This window comes from Nanorana parkeri, unplaced genomic scaffold (assembly GCF_000935625.1).
Source record: "Nanorana parkeri isolate BGI_ZX_2015 unplaced genomic scaffold, ASM93562v1 scaffold1127, whole genome shotgun sequence".
Taxonomy (NCBI): Eukaryota; Metazoa; Chordata; class Amphibia; order Anura; family Dicroglossidae; genus Nanorana; species Nanorana parkeri.
In genome coordinates this window covers 239,623-259,581 of record NW_017307395.1, presented here as the reverse complement: position 1 = coordinate 259,581, position 19,959 = coordinate 239,623, and the positions used below count along the sequence as shown (strand labels likewise).

At 45.1% G+C, this 19,959-nt stretch overlaps 1 protein-coding gene across 1 annotated transcript in view; it reads left to right on the top strand.

Annotated features, from left to right (window-relative positions):
- Window positions 1–19,959, top strand: part of LOC108796512 (serine/threonine-protein phosphatase alpha-2 isoform-like) — a 22,305-nt gene that overhangs the window by 336 nt on the left and 2,010 nt on the right. Inside the window, exons 2-7 of the mRNA XM_018568001.1 lie at window positions 11,873–12,004; window positions 13,404–13,634; window positions 15,642–15,746; window positions 18,451–18,691; window positions 18,739–18,823; window positions 19,914–19,953. Coding sequence (XP_018423503.1) covers window positions 11,873–12,004; window positions 13,404–13,634; window positions 15,642–15,746; window positions 18,451–18,691; window positions 18,739–18,823; window positions 19,914–19,953 — 834 coding nt within the window. The remainder of the gene's footprint in view (window positions 1–11,872; window positions 12,005–13,403; window positions 13,635–15,641; window positions 15,747–18,450; window positions 18,692–18,738; window positions 18,824–19,913; window positions 19,954–19,959) is intronic.

Genomic DNA, 19,959 nt, shown 5'->3' with positions numbered 1-19,959 from the left:
TACTGTATATAGGTGCCTAGGTATAATGGGGGGGTTAATCAAAATATGGAGCCGTTGCCCATGGCAACCAATCAGCTTCTCTCTTCAGTCTGTTTAGTTAAGCTATGAAAATGCAAGGTGGATGCTGATTTGTTGCTGTGTACAGCTCCAGGTTTTGTTTTCTCCAGTTTTGATAAATTCCCCTCATTGTGTAGGGTGTAAAGGTCCTCATGTAGGTGCCTGGGTGTTATGTACACAATATGCATAGATCTCTATGGGTACCTATGCAATGTATTGCTGCCCATGCTATAATGTTGGTATTGCACACATGCCTCTACAGGTGACTGTCTAATGTTTAAAGAGGGAGTGGAGGGTGTAGCTGACTTGTGATATACATGCATCTCAATAGCTGACTGTGTATTGTATAGAGAGCTATAAGGGGCAGGGCATAGCTGCCTTATACTATACATAAATCTCTATAGGTGACTCTACATATTACATTCTATAGGGGAGCCCGCGGCTTGTATGTTGGTTTATGTCTCCTTAGACTTCTCCCTGCTGCATCTGATTATACAGAGGTCTATAGGGGAGGCCCTAGGATGTGCATGTTAGTATATATCTCTAGAAGAAACTACGGTGGAGTCCCTGTCTTTGTGTACACCTTGTTCTGTCACTGTGTGGCTGTATAGGGCCATATGTTAGATCGTGGCTTGCATAGGGTATATATCTATAGGTGGCTGTATAGTGATTTATAGGGATAGCAATGCCATCTTTATATGCTGCTGGCTTTATAGAGATTTTGTAGGGTGGATAGTTTTCTGAATATCCCATTCTGTGATTCTCTATAGGATCCCATCTTTGTAGATGATAGGAGCTTGTAGATACCACTCTATGTATTTCTATGGAGGCTAGTAGCTTGTGTTTTGTCCTATTTTATATGTCTCTATAGAAATCTAGAGTGCATATCTTCTATAGGTGCCCATATTACATTTTGGATATCTCTCTAGGTTAGAGAGCGGCTTGTGTATCCCATTCTACAGGTCCCTGTGTGATTCTAGGATATGTAGCGGCCTGTCTATACTATCCTTTAGGTGACCGGTCTCTCTATTATTTATTATTATTTATTATATAGGATTTGTATAGCACCAACAGTTTGTGCAGCGCTTTACAATATAAGGAAGACATTACAATTCAAGACATCATGGTAAGGAGGGCCTATAAAAACCTATAAGGTACAGTGGTGTGCTTATTCCATTCTATAGGTACCTGGGTGGCTCTGTAGAGAGCTGCAGGAAATCTTTTATAATGTGTTGGATAGCTAGATTTCCCCATATCTACATTTTATTTTATGTAGCTTTTGTCCTATTTTATATGTCTCTATAGAAATCTAGAGTGCATATCTTCTATAGGTGCCCATATTACATTTTGGATATCTCTCTAGGTTAGAGAGCGGCTTGTGTATCCCATTCTACAGGTCCCTGTGTGATTCTAGGATATGTAGCGGCCTGTCTATACTATCCTTTAGGTGACCGGTCTCTCTATTATTTATTATTATTTATTATATAGGATTTGTATAGCACCAACAGTTTGTGCAGCGCTTTACAATATAAGGAAGACATTACAATTCAAGACATCATGGTAAGGAGGGCCTATAAAAACCTATAAGGTACAGTGGTGTGCTTATTCCATTCTATAGGTACCTGGGTGGCTCTGTAGAGAGCTGCAGGAAATCTTTTATAATGTGTTGGATAGCTAGATTTCCCCATATCTACATTTTATTTTATGTAGCTGTATAGGGAAGTGATAGCTTGTAATAGCCAGCCCTCTTGTATCGCTCTGTAGGGAAGGTGACCTTGTATGATCATATATAGGTGACTTGAGCCTGTCTCTAGGGCAGGGGTCAGCAACCTTTTACACACCGAGTGCTATTTTTGCAACCATCAGACAACCGAGTGCCATTGAACAATAGTGCACCATGGTATTAGCAAATTTCAGTTTTTGTACTCATAGTTGTACTGCTAATAATAAGTTAAACTCACTAATTATTTGAATGTGTTTATCTTGCCGTTAGCAGCACAACTGTAAGTGAAAACATTTTATAACTATTGCACACACAAAATATATTTACATGTACTAAAAAAGTAAACTGGACTTACAGTTTTAGTGTGATCCCTGTTTCTGTATTATCTTAAAACTAGACCAGCCCAGACGCTGCACTTTCATAAAACACAGGTTTTTTACATACCTGATGCCCGGCAGACCTCAGTCCAGCACCAGCGCACGGCGGACCTCAGTCCAGCACCAGCGCACGGCGGACCTCAGTCCAGCACCAGCGCACGGCGGACCTCAGTCCAGCACCAGCGCACGGCGGACCTCAGTCCAGCACCAGCGCACGGCGGACCTCAGTCCAGCACCAGCGCACGGCGGACCTCAGTCCAGCACCAGCGCACGGCGGACCTCAGTCCAGCACCAGCGCACGGCGGACCTCTGTGCGGTTCCGCGCACGAACGTCAACTGGTCACGTCAGGGAGGTGGGTGGGACTTCAATCTGACAGCTGGCTCGAGCAAGCTCTCAAATGCAAAAAAAATAGTTTGCGTGCCAGCCGATGTGGCCTCGCGTGCCGGGGGTTGCCGACCCCTGCTCTAGGAGATGGGATACATTATGCTTTGTCTTCAACCGTAATGGCTGTATTAAGGGTTGTGGAAGGGATGATGTTTCCATGCAGGGGTCTATATGGGTGATTATAGTCACCCTCCTGTATACTTTATGTATCTGATGTGTCTTTAGAAGCCTCCCTGAGCTGAGCAGATATATTCTGTCTGCTTGTTTGTGTCCCTGTTGGCTGCTGCTATGGATATTTCTATAGGGGACTAGTATACTGCCGGAGGGCTTGTGTACACAGGCATTTGTTCCTGAACGGCTTTTCTTCTCCGTATGAGTCAAAGGATGATGTAAATGCTGCTTGATGGAAGTGGAAAGCTAATGTATATTAAAGCAACAAAAACAAACTGACTTGTTCCTATTCCTGATGGTGGAAGATGTAGCGTTCTGCGTGTGTCCATATTTACGTATATCTGCATATTGGATACAGCTACTAATAGAACTCTTGCCCCTTTTATAAATTACGAAGTAGGTCCAGGGAGTTTATTATTTTAAGTTACATTCTTCCACAATGACCTAGTAGACTTTTACTGCTTGTTCACTCTCGATGCTTTCCAATAGCAAGCACCATCAATTCAATGGATTCTAATCACCGGCTTTCACATAATTGCAGTTTTAGTTTTCAAAAAAAGCGCAGCGGCATACATTTATTTTGCTTTGGAACGTGTCAAATGTGTGCAATTTAAAAATGCCAGACAAGCACCCTGAATGCAGTGTGAACAAGTCCTTGGTAATAATTTTATGAAGGTGAATCATCAGATTTGTTATGGCTCTCTACTTTACGGATTTAGATGTACACTGATCAGCCATAACATGGTGACCACCCGCCTAACTTTGAGTAGGTCCCCCTTTTCCTGACCCGGCGAGGCATGGACTCCACTACACCACGGAAGATATGCTGTGGTGTCTGGCACCAAGCCGTCGGTAGCAGATCCTGAAAGTTGTGAGGTGGGGCCTCCATGGACCAGACTTGTTTTTCCAGCAAATCCCACAGATGATCAATCGGACTGAGATCTTGAGAATTTGGAGGCTAAGTCAACACCTCAGACTCATTGTGTTCCTCAAACCATATTTGCGGTGTGGCAGGGCGCATTATCCTGCTGAAAGAGGCCACTGCCATCAGGGAATAATGTTTCCATGAATGGGTGGACTTGGTCAGTAACAATGTTTAGGTTGGTGGTTCGTGTCCGAGTAACATCCACATGAATGGCAGGACCCGAGGTTTCCCTGCCCATTACATCGCACTACCTCCACCAGCTTTCCTTTTTCCATAGTGCATCCTGTTGCCATCTCTTCCCCAGGTAAGTGACACACACAGCCATCCACATGATGTAAAAGAGAATGTGATTCAGCAGACCAGGCCACCTTCTTCCATTGCCGTGGTGCACACGGGTCAGCATGGACACCCTGACTGGTCTGCGGCTACACAGTCCCATATACTACAAACTGCGATGCTCTGTGTGTGTTCAGACTCCGTTCTATCAGAACCAACATGAACATTTTCGGCAATATGAGTTACAGTATTTCTTCTATTGGATCGGACTACACGGGTCAGACTTCCCTCTGCACATCTATCAATGAGCCTTGGCCACCCATGACCCTGTCAGCAGTTGACGACAGGTTTTCCATCCTTGGACCACTTCTGGTCACAGGGATACTTGGTGGAAGCCTCGTTGGAGTTGATGTGTAAAGACTGGAGCGGAGAAAATAGAGCTTGTTGACCCTATTACTCAGCTGGCTAGCACCAGGAAACTGAAACGAGATCTTCGGTTGGTTTCACTTTGTACTTTAGTTTTTTTTTTTGGTTCTATTCCAGTCTTATGCATAACCTCTTGCAATACAATTCTGCCAAATGACATATTATAGATGACTGGGCTGAGCCTATATTTTGGGTGTGGGTGCGCTCGAGTCCTGGCTGGTGGTATGAGGAGACGTCACTAATCTTGTATCTGGGGCCGTGCGAAAGGCAATGGATATGGCTGACACAGGTGATGAGGATTTGCTATTCTGCCAACGGCTAACCATCCTGAAATTAGAGCGCGCAGCTTTGGAGGAGACGTGTGATGACAGTTTGTAAAAGCAAATAAAGAATTATATATAGATATAGTGTATATGTACATATTCTAGAAGTGATCGGTATTCAGGGAGCAGGCATGTGGAGGAGGCGCACAGACATTTTAGTAATGGTGATAAGTAAATAGTATGTTGCCATTTGTCTATCCTTTTTTGTTTTTTATGCTTGTGCATAGTCTAAGTAACCTGAACAGAATGACAAATGGCGTGCTAAAGCGCTGGGAAGGGAGTTTATGAAGACTGGAGCAGCTGCCCATGGCAACCAATCCGCTGCTAGCCTTCATTTACAATGTTTAACTGTACAAACTAAACAGAAGCTGATTGGTTGCCATGGACTGCCACTCCCAATTTCCTGTCTGCTCCAGTTTTGATCTCTTTTTTTTGTATATCAAAACATTTACTGTTTTGGTTTAGTAAAATACTTGTCTTTGCCTCAGTACTGCCAATCTCCTGCAGCCACTTCTATCCACGCACTCCAGTGACTGCTGCATGATGTTTCTCCGGTGGTGAACAGTGGCCCATGTCTGTGCAGTATGCATTAGTATTCTCTCTAGAAGCCCAGGTGACGACACAAAAAAGCAGTTGAGACGGGGACAGTGTTACCCTATAACACGAAGTGCCTGAGCTAAAATTTACTCTGTAGCAGCCATTCTTAACCAGGGTGCATTGATGTGCCTCAAAAATTTGTGGTAGGACTGATGTAAAGGGGTCTCCTGATGTGAGAGTGTGGAGTTCTGATGTGAAGTGGCGCTCCTGATGTTTGGGGGACGTTACTGGTGCGACGGGTGAGGAAATCTTGACGTAAAGGGGGGGAAATGCACTTCTTCTGCATGGAGCTACCCCTTGACATTTTACATTTCAGTTTGGGGTGCCTCGAGATTTTGCATATTTTTAAAGGATTCTGTGACTAAAAGAAGGCTGGGGAAACACTGCTCTTGCTCTGTAGGGAGCCGTTTGTTCTACTGTTTAGCAGTCATTAGTTACTCCTAACAATTAAATGACTGAGCTACCAAAATAAATCTGTGCATCTGCTACCCGATCATCTGACTGCCAGCAAGTTGTTTAATCTCAGTAGCACCAGATTAAAATTGCTCATGTAGCTTAGCTCTGTGTGTCACAATGCAAAATGAACACGGTAAAGTTTCCAGTGTTTGTGTACCCAAAGGGCCCATTTACACGAACAACATCCGTTCTGATCTGTGGGGATCCATTAACATGGGTCTGTTTATATCCAATTACCTGTAACGTAAATGGACACAGCTGTTGACATCGGCCTGCCCACAGATTAACCTTGAGCTTCTGATTAGATCTGGCAGAGTGAAGGGGGGGCTATTGACATGCGTGCTGCTATAATGTATGCACTGCATTGTGGTGCTGCTGATAGTAGTAGGTGACCCATCAGCACTGCAATGCACATACTGATTTGGTCATGCCCTGCCAATAAGAATGTCATATTGGAACTACAACCTCTTATCCCTTCTAGTCGGTGAAGGCGCCATCTTGGCCTCTCTTTGGATTGCTGTTGCCGTGGTGCTGCACCTATGATCAGTTATGACGCCAGCCACTTGAGGGCTTAAAGGAGAACTATGAGGTTTGGGCTTTTCCCCATAGTTCTCCTAAGGGTAACGGGAGGACACAAACTAGCGCACTCCCGTCACCCTAAGCTCGGTATACCGTGAGCAGCTCGCGGTATATTGAGACGCCGCAGCTCAAACGGATCCCCACAATTGTCTGGATCCACCCAGCTGCGTGAGTGACAGCTGGCTCTGCCTATCTAGAGGCAGAGCCAGCTGTACCCGCCCCCTCCCCTGTCCTTTCCGCCAGTCAGCGCTGGAGGAGGGGGTAATCCAGCCCCTCCCCTGTCACGGCTCTCTGCAGTGACAGGATCAAGAAGTGAACGCCGGTATGTGTTCGCTCACCTCCCGATCTCCTGAGCCGACCTGTGACAGTCTCATTGTCACAGGTGGGCTCAGATTATGAGGCTGAGTGAAAAGCACTCACCTCATAAATTCTCTAAAGTTCGGTTGAGAGCTGAAATAAGCACACACAACCATGACAGTTGGCATGCTTTAAGGGCACATTCACACCACATCATCTCCAGACCAGACTATTTCCAGAACCAAAACGCATCCTAATGTATCCCTAGGCCTCTGTTCCCACCAGTGCAGTCTGTTCCAGACCAAAAAATGCTGCAAGTCTCATTTTGTCCGGTCTGGAATGCACTGGAACTGTGGGCAGGTTCACACCATTTTTCCAGATCTGGTCCAGAAAATGGTGTAAATCTGCCCTAAAAGCTACTGATTTGGGAGACCTTTTAACTGGTGGGTGAAGTTTGAACACAACGCATGGTGTGATGGGGCTTTAAAATGGCCAGGAGATGTTTATGATGCATGAGAAAAAGTAATGGCTTTTGGCTTTTTTTTTGATCTTGGGATTATTTCCTTATCTTATCTCCAGCTTTTTCCTCGGCTCATATTCTGGTTCAGAGTCTATGATGCAGCTCCTCGGAATGTGGAAGAAAGAGCATTTTAGCTGTGTGCAGGGAAAACACTGTCTTTGGGGGCACAGCCTGTAATTTGTGTTTTGCCTCCCATCTGTGGAAGATGTTTCTGTAATTAGCGTTGTCTCTGTTGCTGATACTATTTGTGACTTTGCTTGTAAAGTCATCACATAATGTTCTGTGATATACCGGTAAGGTCACAGTCTTTGAGGAACTTTGCTGGTGCTTTACCCCGGGACAGGTAACTGACCTGTATATACACTGAATACCTATAGAAAGCAGAACAAAAGAGGTGGCCCTTAGCAGCATGTCAGAATAAATAGTGGTAGCTTGGCATAGCAGGGGGGCCCCCCCTCCCATTCTGACGGGTACTTGCTCCATTCCCCCCCATTCACTTCACTGTGAGAGCTTGCTCACTCTGGTGTGGTAGCCTTCCATTCCCCCCCTACTTTCTCTGGTGTAGGTGCCCCCCCCTGCTCACTTTGGCATGGTGGCCTAGCCCTCCCCTGTTCTCCCCCCACCACTCCTTGCTCACTCTGGCATGGGAGGCTTTCACTATTCCCCTTTGCCTGCTTCACTGCGGGAACCCCCCCCAAATCTTGCTCGCTCTGGCCTTCGCTCAATGCGTTACAGCAAGGCAGGCAATGATCTCCCCAGTGGTGGATTATAGGTGGGAAAAACTGGACAAGATCTGAAGTCTTCTCGACTGCCCAGAGCAAACAGAATTTCGACTGGACATCCATATACAAACTTTTTTTGTTGCAGAGTTTTATTATGCTTACAGAGCATCTTTCACCAGAGCAAAAATCTGTTTTGTTTTTCTCGTGTGTCTCTCTTAGTGACACTAAACCCAGGAGTGAAATCCTTAAAATGCATTAACCTGAAATATTAATAAAAACATAATCTTATTTGTGTATCACTCGGCTGCAGATCCTCCAATCATCTCAATTGGTGCTTACACTGTCCTTCCTTCTGGAGGGGGGCTACCTTTGTTCCCTGTGAGTGTTGTAGTCACCGCTCCAAGCTCCCCCCCCCGGGATGGACTACAATCTCAATACAAATCGGTAAACTAAACATGAGATTGTAGTCCATCCTGGGAGTGAGCTTGGAGCGGTGACTACAACACTCACAGGGAACAAAGGTAGCCCCCCTCCAGAAGGAAGGACAGTGTAAGCACCAATTGAGATGATTGGAGGATCTGCAGCCGAGTGATACACAAATAATATACATTGTTCATAGTGACGTAAAGTGTTTTTTGTGTTTTTTTTGCCCTGTCACAATCCTGCTGTAGTGACTTCTTGATTCGATCATCTTTTTCCCTTACTGTCCTTTTAGCTGTCCCTCCAGCGCTGGTGCGGGTCTCTGATCCAGCACTGACTCCTCTGTCCTCCCCTCTGCTCCTCTGCTGTCACACGGTGTCGTGCGGGTCTCTGATCCATAGACTTACCTTGTGTCTCATCTCCCGGCCAAACATCTGAAGTGCGCTTGCACCAAGATCCTTTGTGGCTGCCCGAGACTCTTCAGATGTTTAGACGGGAGCGCGCGGCAAAGACACGGGTAATTTAAACCCTTTTTTTTTTTTTTTTGCTTGCATATTCTCCTTGCTAGCCTTGTATATATGCAAAAACCACTGAGGGTTTAATAACCCTTTTAAGGTATTGGAATGCATTTTTAAGATTTAATCTCCTGAGTTTAGTGTCCCTTTAAGGCCTGTGCACACATGCAGAGTCATGTTTTCCTGGTAATATTGGCTTCAATAAACAGATCGGGGTAATGTACGTCCTTCACCTTTTTGGTAGCAACACTGTACGCTTCATTACATCAGCAGATGTTCTACACGGACCTCTCCCATCACCCGCACCTTCTGGATAATTCCCACCAGACCGCCACCTTTTGTGAGCTGCGTCTGATAATCTCCGTGCCTCTTCCGCACGCTTGTAAATCTGATGTCACTGATCTGCCCATTAATGGGTGTATCTGCTCTAATCTCTGCCTGGCTGTTGGTGTTTGCCGTTGCCGGGGTTGTGAGGCCGACGTTCCTGCGGTTATACTGGTTTGTTTGCTTTCTCCTGTCGCGGACATGTGCTGTCAGGGTGCACTTGTATCGTCACGCTTATGCCAGCGAGGTCTGGTCTTGTTTATTTCAGGTTGAGCTTGGGGTGGGGGGTTTCCTAATGTTTGACTTTCACCGATTTTTTGATTCAGATCCGTTTTAGTTGGGAAATCATCTTCTCCAATATTGTAATGTGTAACTGCAGAATAGTCTTTGATTTGACTTGAACTTTTACTTTTGCTTTTTTTTTTTTTCTTTAATTTATCGGTTAGACTTAAACTAAAAAAAACAAAAGCTTCACCTGGGTCATTACTTGATCTTGAAGGCTGGATTAGCATCCCTGGTTGAGGACTACTAAGCCGATACCAGTGATGGTAGTTATGAGTCTTTTGGTTGGTGAGGTTCTTGTTGAGCTGGATGGGAGGAGAGGGCATAGGGGTTGGTAAATTCAACAGTTCTAATTCGTATTGGTGGAAATCACTAGTCCTAACAGCGACATCCCAATGGGTCACACCATCAGATAGTGGGGTGTCAGTCATTTTGGTGTCATGCCCCTGATCACTTGTTTGCCTGATGATGAAGGGGATCCTGTGAGACCCCAAAACATTGTACTTAGTGTTTGACTATGCAACATGTCCGTGAATAAATAGACGTACTGGATTTGCCTTGGAGTGCCAGTGTCCATTTTTCTCTAGTCACCTTCCAGGACAGCATTAGAGAGGCTCCTCCCACCGGAAACAGGAAACACATCACCCACACCTAGAATAAAGAGTCCCAGCCTAGCACACTTCAGTTATTTTTGTGTTTCCTCCGGCCGAGCGAATAAATAGACGTACTGGATTTGCCTTGGAGTGCCGGTGTCCATTTTTCTACTTGTATACTTTGACGGGAGCCACCCGTTGCACCCACCTCTTATCTGATGGAACAGCGGTTCCGAGTGCGATGTGTATATGGACTGTATTCTTCTCTTTGCCGGTGTTCTATCTAAAGTTCCAACTTATCGAGTTCTCCAACTGCCTGACTTCTGGTTTAGTTAGAACTAAGAGGTTTGACCAAGAAAGCTCTTCTGCACGAGCGTACCTCATTGCTGTGGTGTATGTGTATAGGGCAATGCCACGGCTGGCACTCTTGCAGAAGAGCTTTCTTGGTCAAACCTCTTAGTTCTAACTAAACCGGAAGTCAGGCAGTTGGAGAACTCGATAAATTGGAACTTTAGATCACCGCCACCTCGCAAAGATGGCCGCTGATGGCTAAGTGCGCGTGACATTACACGCAATGCGTAATGACATCTCAGCGGGTGACGCCTGTCCTGGGGACACCTCTGCTAACTTGACATTGATTGCTACATGTACTCGCTCAACGCCATACATGCAACTCCTTGCAGATGAGGCTTTTCATTTCCTCGTCTGCCCTCTTCCCCAGCTGCCTGTTCACGACTTGACTGTTTTGGGCTAATGTGGCTGGATAGACCTGCTTTTTATAAACCTAACCCATGATCTTGTTTGATTCCTGAGTTGTTAGTCACCCAGATTATATTCTTGGTGTTCTTGCATGATGGTGATCTGTGCATAGCTGGAGGAAATGACTTCCGCAGGTTAAATCAACAATAACATCCTTGTTAATGGAATAAAGGCTGTTGTTGCCACAGTTCAGTGTTTGTGCCGGCATGGGGGGGGTTCCCCCTTTTTCTTTATCTTTACCCTTTTCACAAGGAGGAAGTGAGGGGAATATCCATAAGCTGAGATGTCACCAGAAATGGAGTAAATATTCCAATGGCGGACACTGGTTCTGCTGACGGCTAGGGGGGAATGTTTGCTTTGTAACCATTTCCTCACACTTCCTTTTGTGGGCCTATAGGATGGGAACGAAAGAGAAATCTTCCCAGCGGGACGTATATCGCAACATGAGGGTTTAACCATTCCCATCTCTTTCCAAATTGGGGTGGAGAGTTTTGGCTTTAGATCTGCTTTGCCTTTTGCAGAGAGAAATGTGTAAAAACATGAATTGTGTTGTCCTCGCCTATTCCTTTTTTAGGTCGAACAACTCGGCATTTCTTGGTGCTGAAATAGGCCAGCCCTGATTTCTTGGTCTGTGCACATAGGATGGGAAGGAAGTCACCGATCTGTCTGGAGTCTTGGAAACTGAACTTTGCATAGAGAGCTTACTATCTATATTCAATCAGTTTACTCGAGTACTGCAACTCCAGAATGGACCGTTATACATTCTATTTTTTTTGGTAAAGCTGCAACTTTTTTTTTATCCCAAGTTGTGGTATTTGCCGGTGGATTCTCCTATTTTATTTTTTTATTTTTGAACCGCTCACCCATTGTATTGGCTGCTGAGATTCAGATGCTTGATCAATCCTAGACAGATTGGTGGTTGTCCCAGTAATAAGTGGCATAGGCTCTTTAGGAACCTGCTTGCAGATAACTGACTGGAAGTAGGTTGCATGGAAGAAGATTTCAGCTTCAACAGTCACAGGTTTTTCCCCAGATCGTTTATTGCTCTTGAAACCAGGAGAGATGGCAATCAAAGCTTTGTACTTTTTTTTTATATCGTAGGTTGTCAATTTAAATGTATTCCTTGACCATTGATTGTCTTCCAGTGAAAGGATGCCGTCCGGGGAAGAATGTTCAGTTGTCGGAGAACGAGATCAGAGGGCTGTGTCTGAAGTCTCGTGAGATCTTCCTGAGTCAACCCATCCTTCTGGAGCTGGAGGCCCCGCTGAAGATCTGTGGTGAGTGTCAGAGGTCCCCTCATCTTGTGGTTGAACGACTGCTCGTGTCTATTGCACAGGACGCATTGCTCTAACTGGGTAAATTCATTGTTTTGCATTGGTCCTCTTGTCTACATTGGGGATCCGGGTGCTAAGAAAGAGGCTCTTGGATGAGTCTTGGGGACTGAATCCACACAAATTGCATCTTGTAACATGGATGGATTCATCTCATCTGTTTCCATATGTCGTGGTGGGCAAATCCATGTGGACATTAGGAGCTGGTGGTTCTAGCCAGGGATGGTGTGCCTTCAGTGACTACTCCGGAAGGCTCACAAGTTTTCATAGTTACCTGGCTCCTAGGATTTGGCCCATCTCCCTTGTATATAATACAGGAAGTAGTGTTATACATGTTAAGTTTCCATTTGTCCCGCTGACTACAGTCACCAGAACTGAAAGTGTGAGAAATCCACAAATGTGGGTTGTCGCTACAAGAATAAAAGGAATGCATCTAGTGGGTACATTTGTGCTGGTTACCAGGTACGTAAGACTTTCACTTTGTGTACAGCACAGGAAGTGGAGTCATCTTCTCAATGGGACACTGACAACAAAGATGGGACTTCCTAACAGTTTTGATGCTTACCAGAGCCCCCCCCCTGGATTTGGCTATCTCCAGGGTCACCTGGCATTGCTGACATCTGGAGGTTGGCAATTTCATATTAATGACTTCAGGATCGCTGCGAAGGTCTGAGGCATGCTAGTAATGGCTTGCATGCCATGTATCCAATGTAAAGCTCTGTGTGTGTGTGATGGACTGTCTTCACCTTTTTTAAAAAGAATTCCGGGGGAAATTAATGACTCTTGCAGTGGTGTTACCCCTGCACTGCAAGGGTTAAGTGCTCATTTTGCTCTAGGGCTGAAAATAAATATTTACTCGTCCGATCCTCGGGGCTGGCTTGCTGTTAGACCGGTCCTTCCAGCCTCACTGGCCCCTCTGCTGCTGCAGTCGAAGGTCCCCGAGTCATCGCATCTTATACGCAGTGTATTAGATGCGAGAATGCCAAGGACCATGCCATCGCTGTAGTGGAGAGAGTGCTGTTGCAGCCGGCTGGCTCTGAGCGGGCGAGTATAACTTTTTTCTTAATCTTTCTCATAGTTGTGCTTCAAATGTGGCATAGGGATCACTGATGTGCTTCACGCATAAGTGCCAATCACATCATATGTGATCCTAATACAAATGTTCAGAATCTGTGGGTAAAGGATCCCAAAGAGTTAAAATGGTGAATGAAAAGGACATGTGATTAGCTGTAATGGATGGCTGATCTTATCGGGTCTTTTTTTTTTTTTTTAAATGGAATAGTACTTTAAATTGTGGCTGTGCGTGTGGATAGGAATTGATGTGTTATCTCTCTTCCTCCCCCAGGTGATGTACATGGACAGTATTATGATCTGTTACGATTGTTTGAGTATGGCGGCTTTCCCCCGGAGAGTAACTACCTGTTCCTGGGTGACTATGTGGACCGTGGCAAGCAGTCTCTGGAAACCATTTGCCTGTTGTTGGCATACAAGATTAAATACCCAGAAAACTTCTTCTTGCTGCGTGGAAATCATGAGTGTGCCAGCATCAACCGTATCTATGGGTTCTACGATGAATGTAAGTACAGAACACCAGTCGGGGGGCTGCCATTGTTCATGGGGGGGTCACAGCGTAAATACACCGTAAATACACCGTAAGCTGTTTAATTTTGTCTTGTGGGATGCACTGACTGACTTTCCTTTCTTTAAAGGAAACCTGAGAGAAACAGATGGCGTCATGGCTTCTTTATCTGCAATTACTAGTTACCGGCTGTCATGTCGTCTAGTTTTAATATTTTGAATTCCTAGACACTTTTGTACATGTTCTGGAACATTGACTCCCAAGTATTGAAGCAAGTTAGTTGGAAACGCAGCCAGGCAACTAGCATTTACTGTTGGGGGGAAAAGTCATGTTAAAGCTGAACTCCAGGCGAACAGCTGAATGAGCACAGATATACCTGCCAGGGGATTTGTCTATACAGTCCTGAAATGTGTACAGCCCTGTCTGGCAGAGCAGGAGACAGGATCTGTGCTGCTGTTCAATAGGAGCAGGACTCTGGCATCTGTGCCCAACAAAAAGTAGGTGGAGGGCGAAGGAGTAGTCACCGGTATTGCCCATGGTGTTTCTGATGCTTCCTCAATTATGGATTTGCCATCCTTTTGTTCTACACTCTCGTGTGGAGGCGGCTGTTGTGGTGATGCACGGATTTGCATCCCCATGTCAGTCTCCAGGAAGGAGAGCAGCAGAGACATCAATAAATCTCACCTCATATCTCCTGAGGCAGCCGTTCCTTAGATCTCACGCTGCAGATATATAGCTGAGGCCACAGGCAAGAATTGCCTAGGCACCCGCGTAAATCGGGAAGTGTTTTTATTGAAGTCCTACTGTAAGCCTGTCGGGTACTGTACATGACTTGCTTTGGAATTCAGGTTTTCTTTAACAATCGATTTGGCTCCTTGTGCTGCTTCTATCCCTAATGTGAGTTCTGCTGCCCAGGGACTGTGTGCACTTTAAGGGCTCATTCGGACAGGCATGCAAATCCATAAAATGAACCGATCCCAGAAGGGACAGGTACTGCTTGTATGTAACTGTGCAGCGGCCTGTTCTTCCCTATGGGAGGACACAATTGCACGCGGTCACGCATTCAAACCTGCACATCCGCACGGGTATGGATGCACATGATCTGTGTGCGTGTCTGGAAGAGCCCTACAATGCAATACCCTTTTGATGATTAATACAGAGCTGCATTAACTTTTTGATGTCTGCCTGGAGTTCAGCTTTAACCCCTTCGTGACGGGAGACGTACACTGTACGTCCTGCCACAAAGGGACCAAATGACTCGTCACGTACACTGTATACGTATAGAGGCATTCATTAATGAAAGGGTTAACCTTTTTCAGACACCCGATACCTTAATATCTCTCTCAGATTGTTGGAACGTTCACAAAAACCTTTAGCGACAGCTGAATCCTGAACTGCTGCAGGATCAGTGTCACTAACTTATTATCGGCTGTTCTGACGTTTGCAACAGCCTGATGATAACCAAAAATGTATTAATTTATCAAGCAGTAATTCACAATGACTGCTTGATATAATTAAATAAAAGAGAAATTTTAAAAGTTTTAAAAAAAATAGTAAAGTGTAAAAAAATAAAGGAATGTATTGCTTTTTTTTTTTTTTTTTTTTTTTTTTTTAGCTGTGCTGGTTTTGTAAAAAATACTACAAATCAAAACTGGGAAAAGTGTTAACGTTTTTCCTTTTTAAAAAAAAAAATTAATTTGTCCTAAGTGAGGCGTTAGGGCTACATATTTATCTCACGTGTGTCTATCTGTCCTCTAAAAAACAATATATAATGTGTGGGTGCACTTTGTAAGAAAGTATATTACTGACGTGGAAGAATCACACAGCAAAAATGTCAAGTGTGTCAGTCACTTACAAACAAACTAAAAACAAGCTCAGTCATGAAGGGGTTAAAAGAATATTTGATTCTTGTACTATGAAGATCAGTGGATTGGCTCAGACTTAATGCATTTAGCTCCTGACTTCCAGAATGACTCCCATTTATGTGTTCTTTTCTACTTGCAGGTAAAAGACGGTACAACATCAAGTTGTGGAAGACGTTCACAGATTGTTTTAACTGCTTACCTGTTGCTGCCATCGTAGACGAGAAGATCTTCTGCTGTCATGGAGGTGAGTTACATGCCGCTCATGGAATGCAGCTCTGAGCGGCCTTTTGAGTGAACACAATAGTTTTCCCAGTGTGGGGGAGGGGGAGAATCCAGGATGTTTACCAGCCAGTGCACACCACGGGGTATGTCTCTGCTTCTTGGATCACATTAGAAATACATTTTATCATTTTTAGCAATTATAAGACCTGCTGAACAAAGACTTGTGATGGTCATTTTAAAAAGCAAATTAAAAATATTGTTTTTAGGAACGAAGGCTTGACTTGATATTCTAATATTGGTGTATTAGTATTGTATGATACTGGAGCATTTCATATGCCAGTCTGTATTTCATATTACTATTACAAAAATCACTACTATATCTATTCTGGGTACTGTAGAGCAGGGGTAGGTAAACTCCGGCCCTTTGCCTGTCGTGAACTATAAATCCAACTATAAATCCAATCATGCATCTGCCTGTGGGAGTCTTGTCTGTGGCTGTCCAGGTTTGCAATGCCTCATAGGATTTGTAGTTGCACCACAGCTAAAGGGCCAGCGTCTGCCTACCCCTGCTGTGCTTGGCCAGATTGCTGGGGACACTGGAAATCTTCAGCTGCCTCTGTGCTTAGCTTTTAGTGTGTATCTGCACCTTTTTTTTTAAATAAACTCTGGCTAGTTTTTTTTATTAACCCCTTCAGTGTGGCTACCCCTGCTCTTCAAGGGTTAACTGCTCGTTTTGGTCTTGGGCTGAAAATAAGTCATACTAACTTGCTCCTTGGAGCTGGCTTGCTCTTAAACCAGTCCCTAGATCCCCTCTTCCCCCTCCGCTGCAGTTGTCTAAGGTCCAGTAAACCACCTCCTATAGACCAGGGGTAGCCAATTCTGGTCCTCCAGCTCTGCTATGGTGGAACTACAAATCCCATGAGGCATTGCAAGATTCCCACAGCCATGACTCCTGGCAAGAGATGCATCATGGGATTTGTAGTTTCACCATAGCTGGAGGGCCAGAGTTTAGCTACCCCTGCTATAGACTGTGTATTGGACGCTGAGGGGCTTTCTATTGCTGCAGTGCAGCAGGAGGGAGCGCTGTCCCAGCCACTAGCTGGGAGGTTAGGGTGCGAATTGCTTTATTTTCAGCCGTAGACCAAAATGAGCAATTAACCCTTGCAGTACGTGTAGACCCCCCTGCAAGGGTTAATAAAGATTGCCCAGTGTTTTTTAAGGAGGAATTGGTAACCTGCCTTTTAATCTATGTATTGCTGTGCATGTCCCAGAATGGAAGCTCTGTGAGATTGGGGCCCGCATTATACAGAGGGGCCCTCACGAGGCAGTGTGGCTTCCACATTTGCTGCACATACATGCTACGAACACCTCTGCTTTTTAATACACAGAGTGGGGAATTTATCAAAACTGGAGCAGTCGTTTATTGCAACCAATCGGCTTCTGTCCACCTTTTGGTTAAGCTTTTAAAAGTGAAAGACATTGCCAGGGGCTACTGCTCCAGATTGGGGTTTATATCCCTCCCCACTCCAAAACTAAAGAGCTTTTGGCTCTGGTTGGGGATAATAGTCCTGTTATTTCTTGTTGCACATAGCTAGGCATGACACATCAGGCGCGTATCCCTAAGGCTCTTGGCTGTCTGCATTCACCTCCGTTCAGTTACCAAGAACGCTATGAATTGCCTCTGGCATACATCTAGAAACGTTCCCATCGTGTATTGCAGTTCTGTCCATATTCAAAGGTTACGTCTGCGCACAGGGAAATGACTAACTGGTGACTCTGCTGGACCTGAAATCCTCATTGCTTACACATACAGCGGCGTGCTTGCAGAATTGTGTACGCTGTATAGTATACAGATCTGGTTTGTGGCCTGCAAGTCTTCAGTCCTAAACTCCATATAAACCCAATCGGTAAAATGTTATGCCATCTTGGTGTGCTCTGCTAGCTGTAGGTTGTACAAACCTCCCCATTGTGTTTTTAAAGCATCTGTAAACCTTGAGCTGCCATTCAGCAATAACCAGAACACCTCCTTTTTAAACCTGTACCTGATTACCAAAAAGTATGCAAGTAGAAGCAGCAACGCAATCAGGGAGCAGAGATTAATGAACAAATCAAAGCCGCACAGTGTCCTAGACCAGTGGTGGCGAACCTATGGCACGCGAGCCCAGGTTCAGGGACCACCAATGGAAATGGATCCGATCGACGCGGATCGCCTCAGTACGCGATCCGGGCCAGTCACAATCAGGCGGCGGCCTCTAAACAGGCAGATTAGACTTTCGCTTCCTCCTCGCTAGGCCCCCGAGTGGCTGTCTAATCTGCCCGTTTAGAGTTCACCGCTGCCTGATTGTGACCGCCCCTCCTACAGAGGCGATCGGGGACGTTCGGACCCCCGGGAGAGCCGCACAACCTTCATCCCCCCCCCCCGCCCCCTGTTGAGAGCAAAACTGTTGTAGTAACAGCAATTCAGGCGTCAGTCAGCAAGAGTGGGCCAGAGGTGTGACTGCTTGTGATACCGTGTGCTATGCCGCTAGATTCAGTCGAGAGTTTACATCGGCCGGAAATGCTACCACAAGAAGCGCCTAGTAGGTAGAAGTTGGTAGTTGTGGTTTTACTACAGCTGGGGTGCTAAGGTTGTCCACCCCTGACATAGGTTTACACTTTATTTTTTGGGGGGTCTCACCCCCTCCCCCTCTACATAAAATCTGATTGCACATGTGTTCCCTCCCCAGGCCTCTCCCCTGATCTTCAGTCAATGGAACAAGTCCGGAGGATACTGCGTCCCACAGATGTACCAGACCAGGGTCTCCTGTGTGACCTCTTGTGGTCCGATCCTGACAAGGATGTGCTCGGCTGGGGAGAAAACGACAGGGGGGTCTCTTTCACTTTTGGGGCTGATGTCGTAGCAAAATTCCTTCACAAGCACGACCTGGATCTCATATGCCGAGCGCATCAGGTGAGAAAAATCCTGATGTACAAATAGTAATGATGCTCCGAGCAGCTTTAGATTTGATGATCAGAGGTTCTGCACCCAATTACTGCGGTGAATTCGACAACGCTGGCTCCATGATGAGCGTGGATGAAACTCTAATGTGCTCTTTCCAGGTCAGTCCATATGAGCTTGAGTTCACTGGTAGTTGGCAAAGCTGCTCCTCTCATAGGTCAATGTCCATGCAGAAACACAAGTGAGAGCGTGCTGCATGTGTCTGTCTACACAAGCCCACACGCTTGCCCTATGTAAACGGTTCCTTTTGGTTTAAACCCCTTTACCCCCCCCTTCTCAAAAAATCACAACTGCATGCTGATATAAAATCGTAGTGCATCATTAGTTAAACATGTATTTAATTTACTAGTTAATCTACTTCCTGGTTCACTTTGGCACAATGATGTAATTGTGCCAAAGTGTTGCATCCAGGGAAGGTTACATCAGCCGAGCATTGCTGGAAGTCTCATCTGTAATTTCATGAGATCTCGGAAGGTATTTTCCTCCCCTGAGATGATGTGCATGGTCACATGTCCTAGTCACATGTGCCAGAGTTCCAGGAAGTAAAGATCTAGTAACCTGCCCTTAGCAAAAATGGAGAAGAGAAGAGAAATCAGGAATGTAAAGAATAAAAAAAAAGCTGGCAATCTAATCTCTAGATTGTCATCATTGAACATTTCTAAATGAGCCTTTGTGATTTTTAACGATATGGGTAAAGTTCCTTTTTTTTAAAATGGCTTTTCACTTACTGACTTGCACATGTCCTCCTGCAGCTTTTATAAATGACATTTTTGCTCCTCTCCCTTTGTCTTTCTATGACCCTTTCCTGGTGTAGATGGGACCTCTTAAAGGAGCCGAAAGGATAAGTGCACTTTGTTTTAAAGGGCACATACCCTCCGTTTTTTTTTTGTTTTTTTTCCCCCCTTCAGGTTCCCCAGGACTTTTGCTATAATGTGCAAGCATGCTCGGCACAGCCCGTCAGTGATGCATCCACCTGGCTGCAGCTTACTGCTGGGAATGAGTTATATTACTGATAGTTGTGTGGGCTTGGGTGAACTCAAGCCCACACATGCCTAATGTTTAAATACAGATGGCAGACAGGATTGGGTTAATCTGCATGCCCAAAATAAGCTTGATAGAATTCAAATATACAGATATATAATTTTTGGTCATTTTTGCTTTCCATTAGTAACCTGTTTTTTCTCTTTTTAGATTCTAAAGCCTGCTGACAAGAAACTGTTTGCCTACGGAGGTGTGA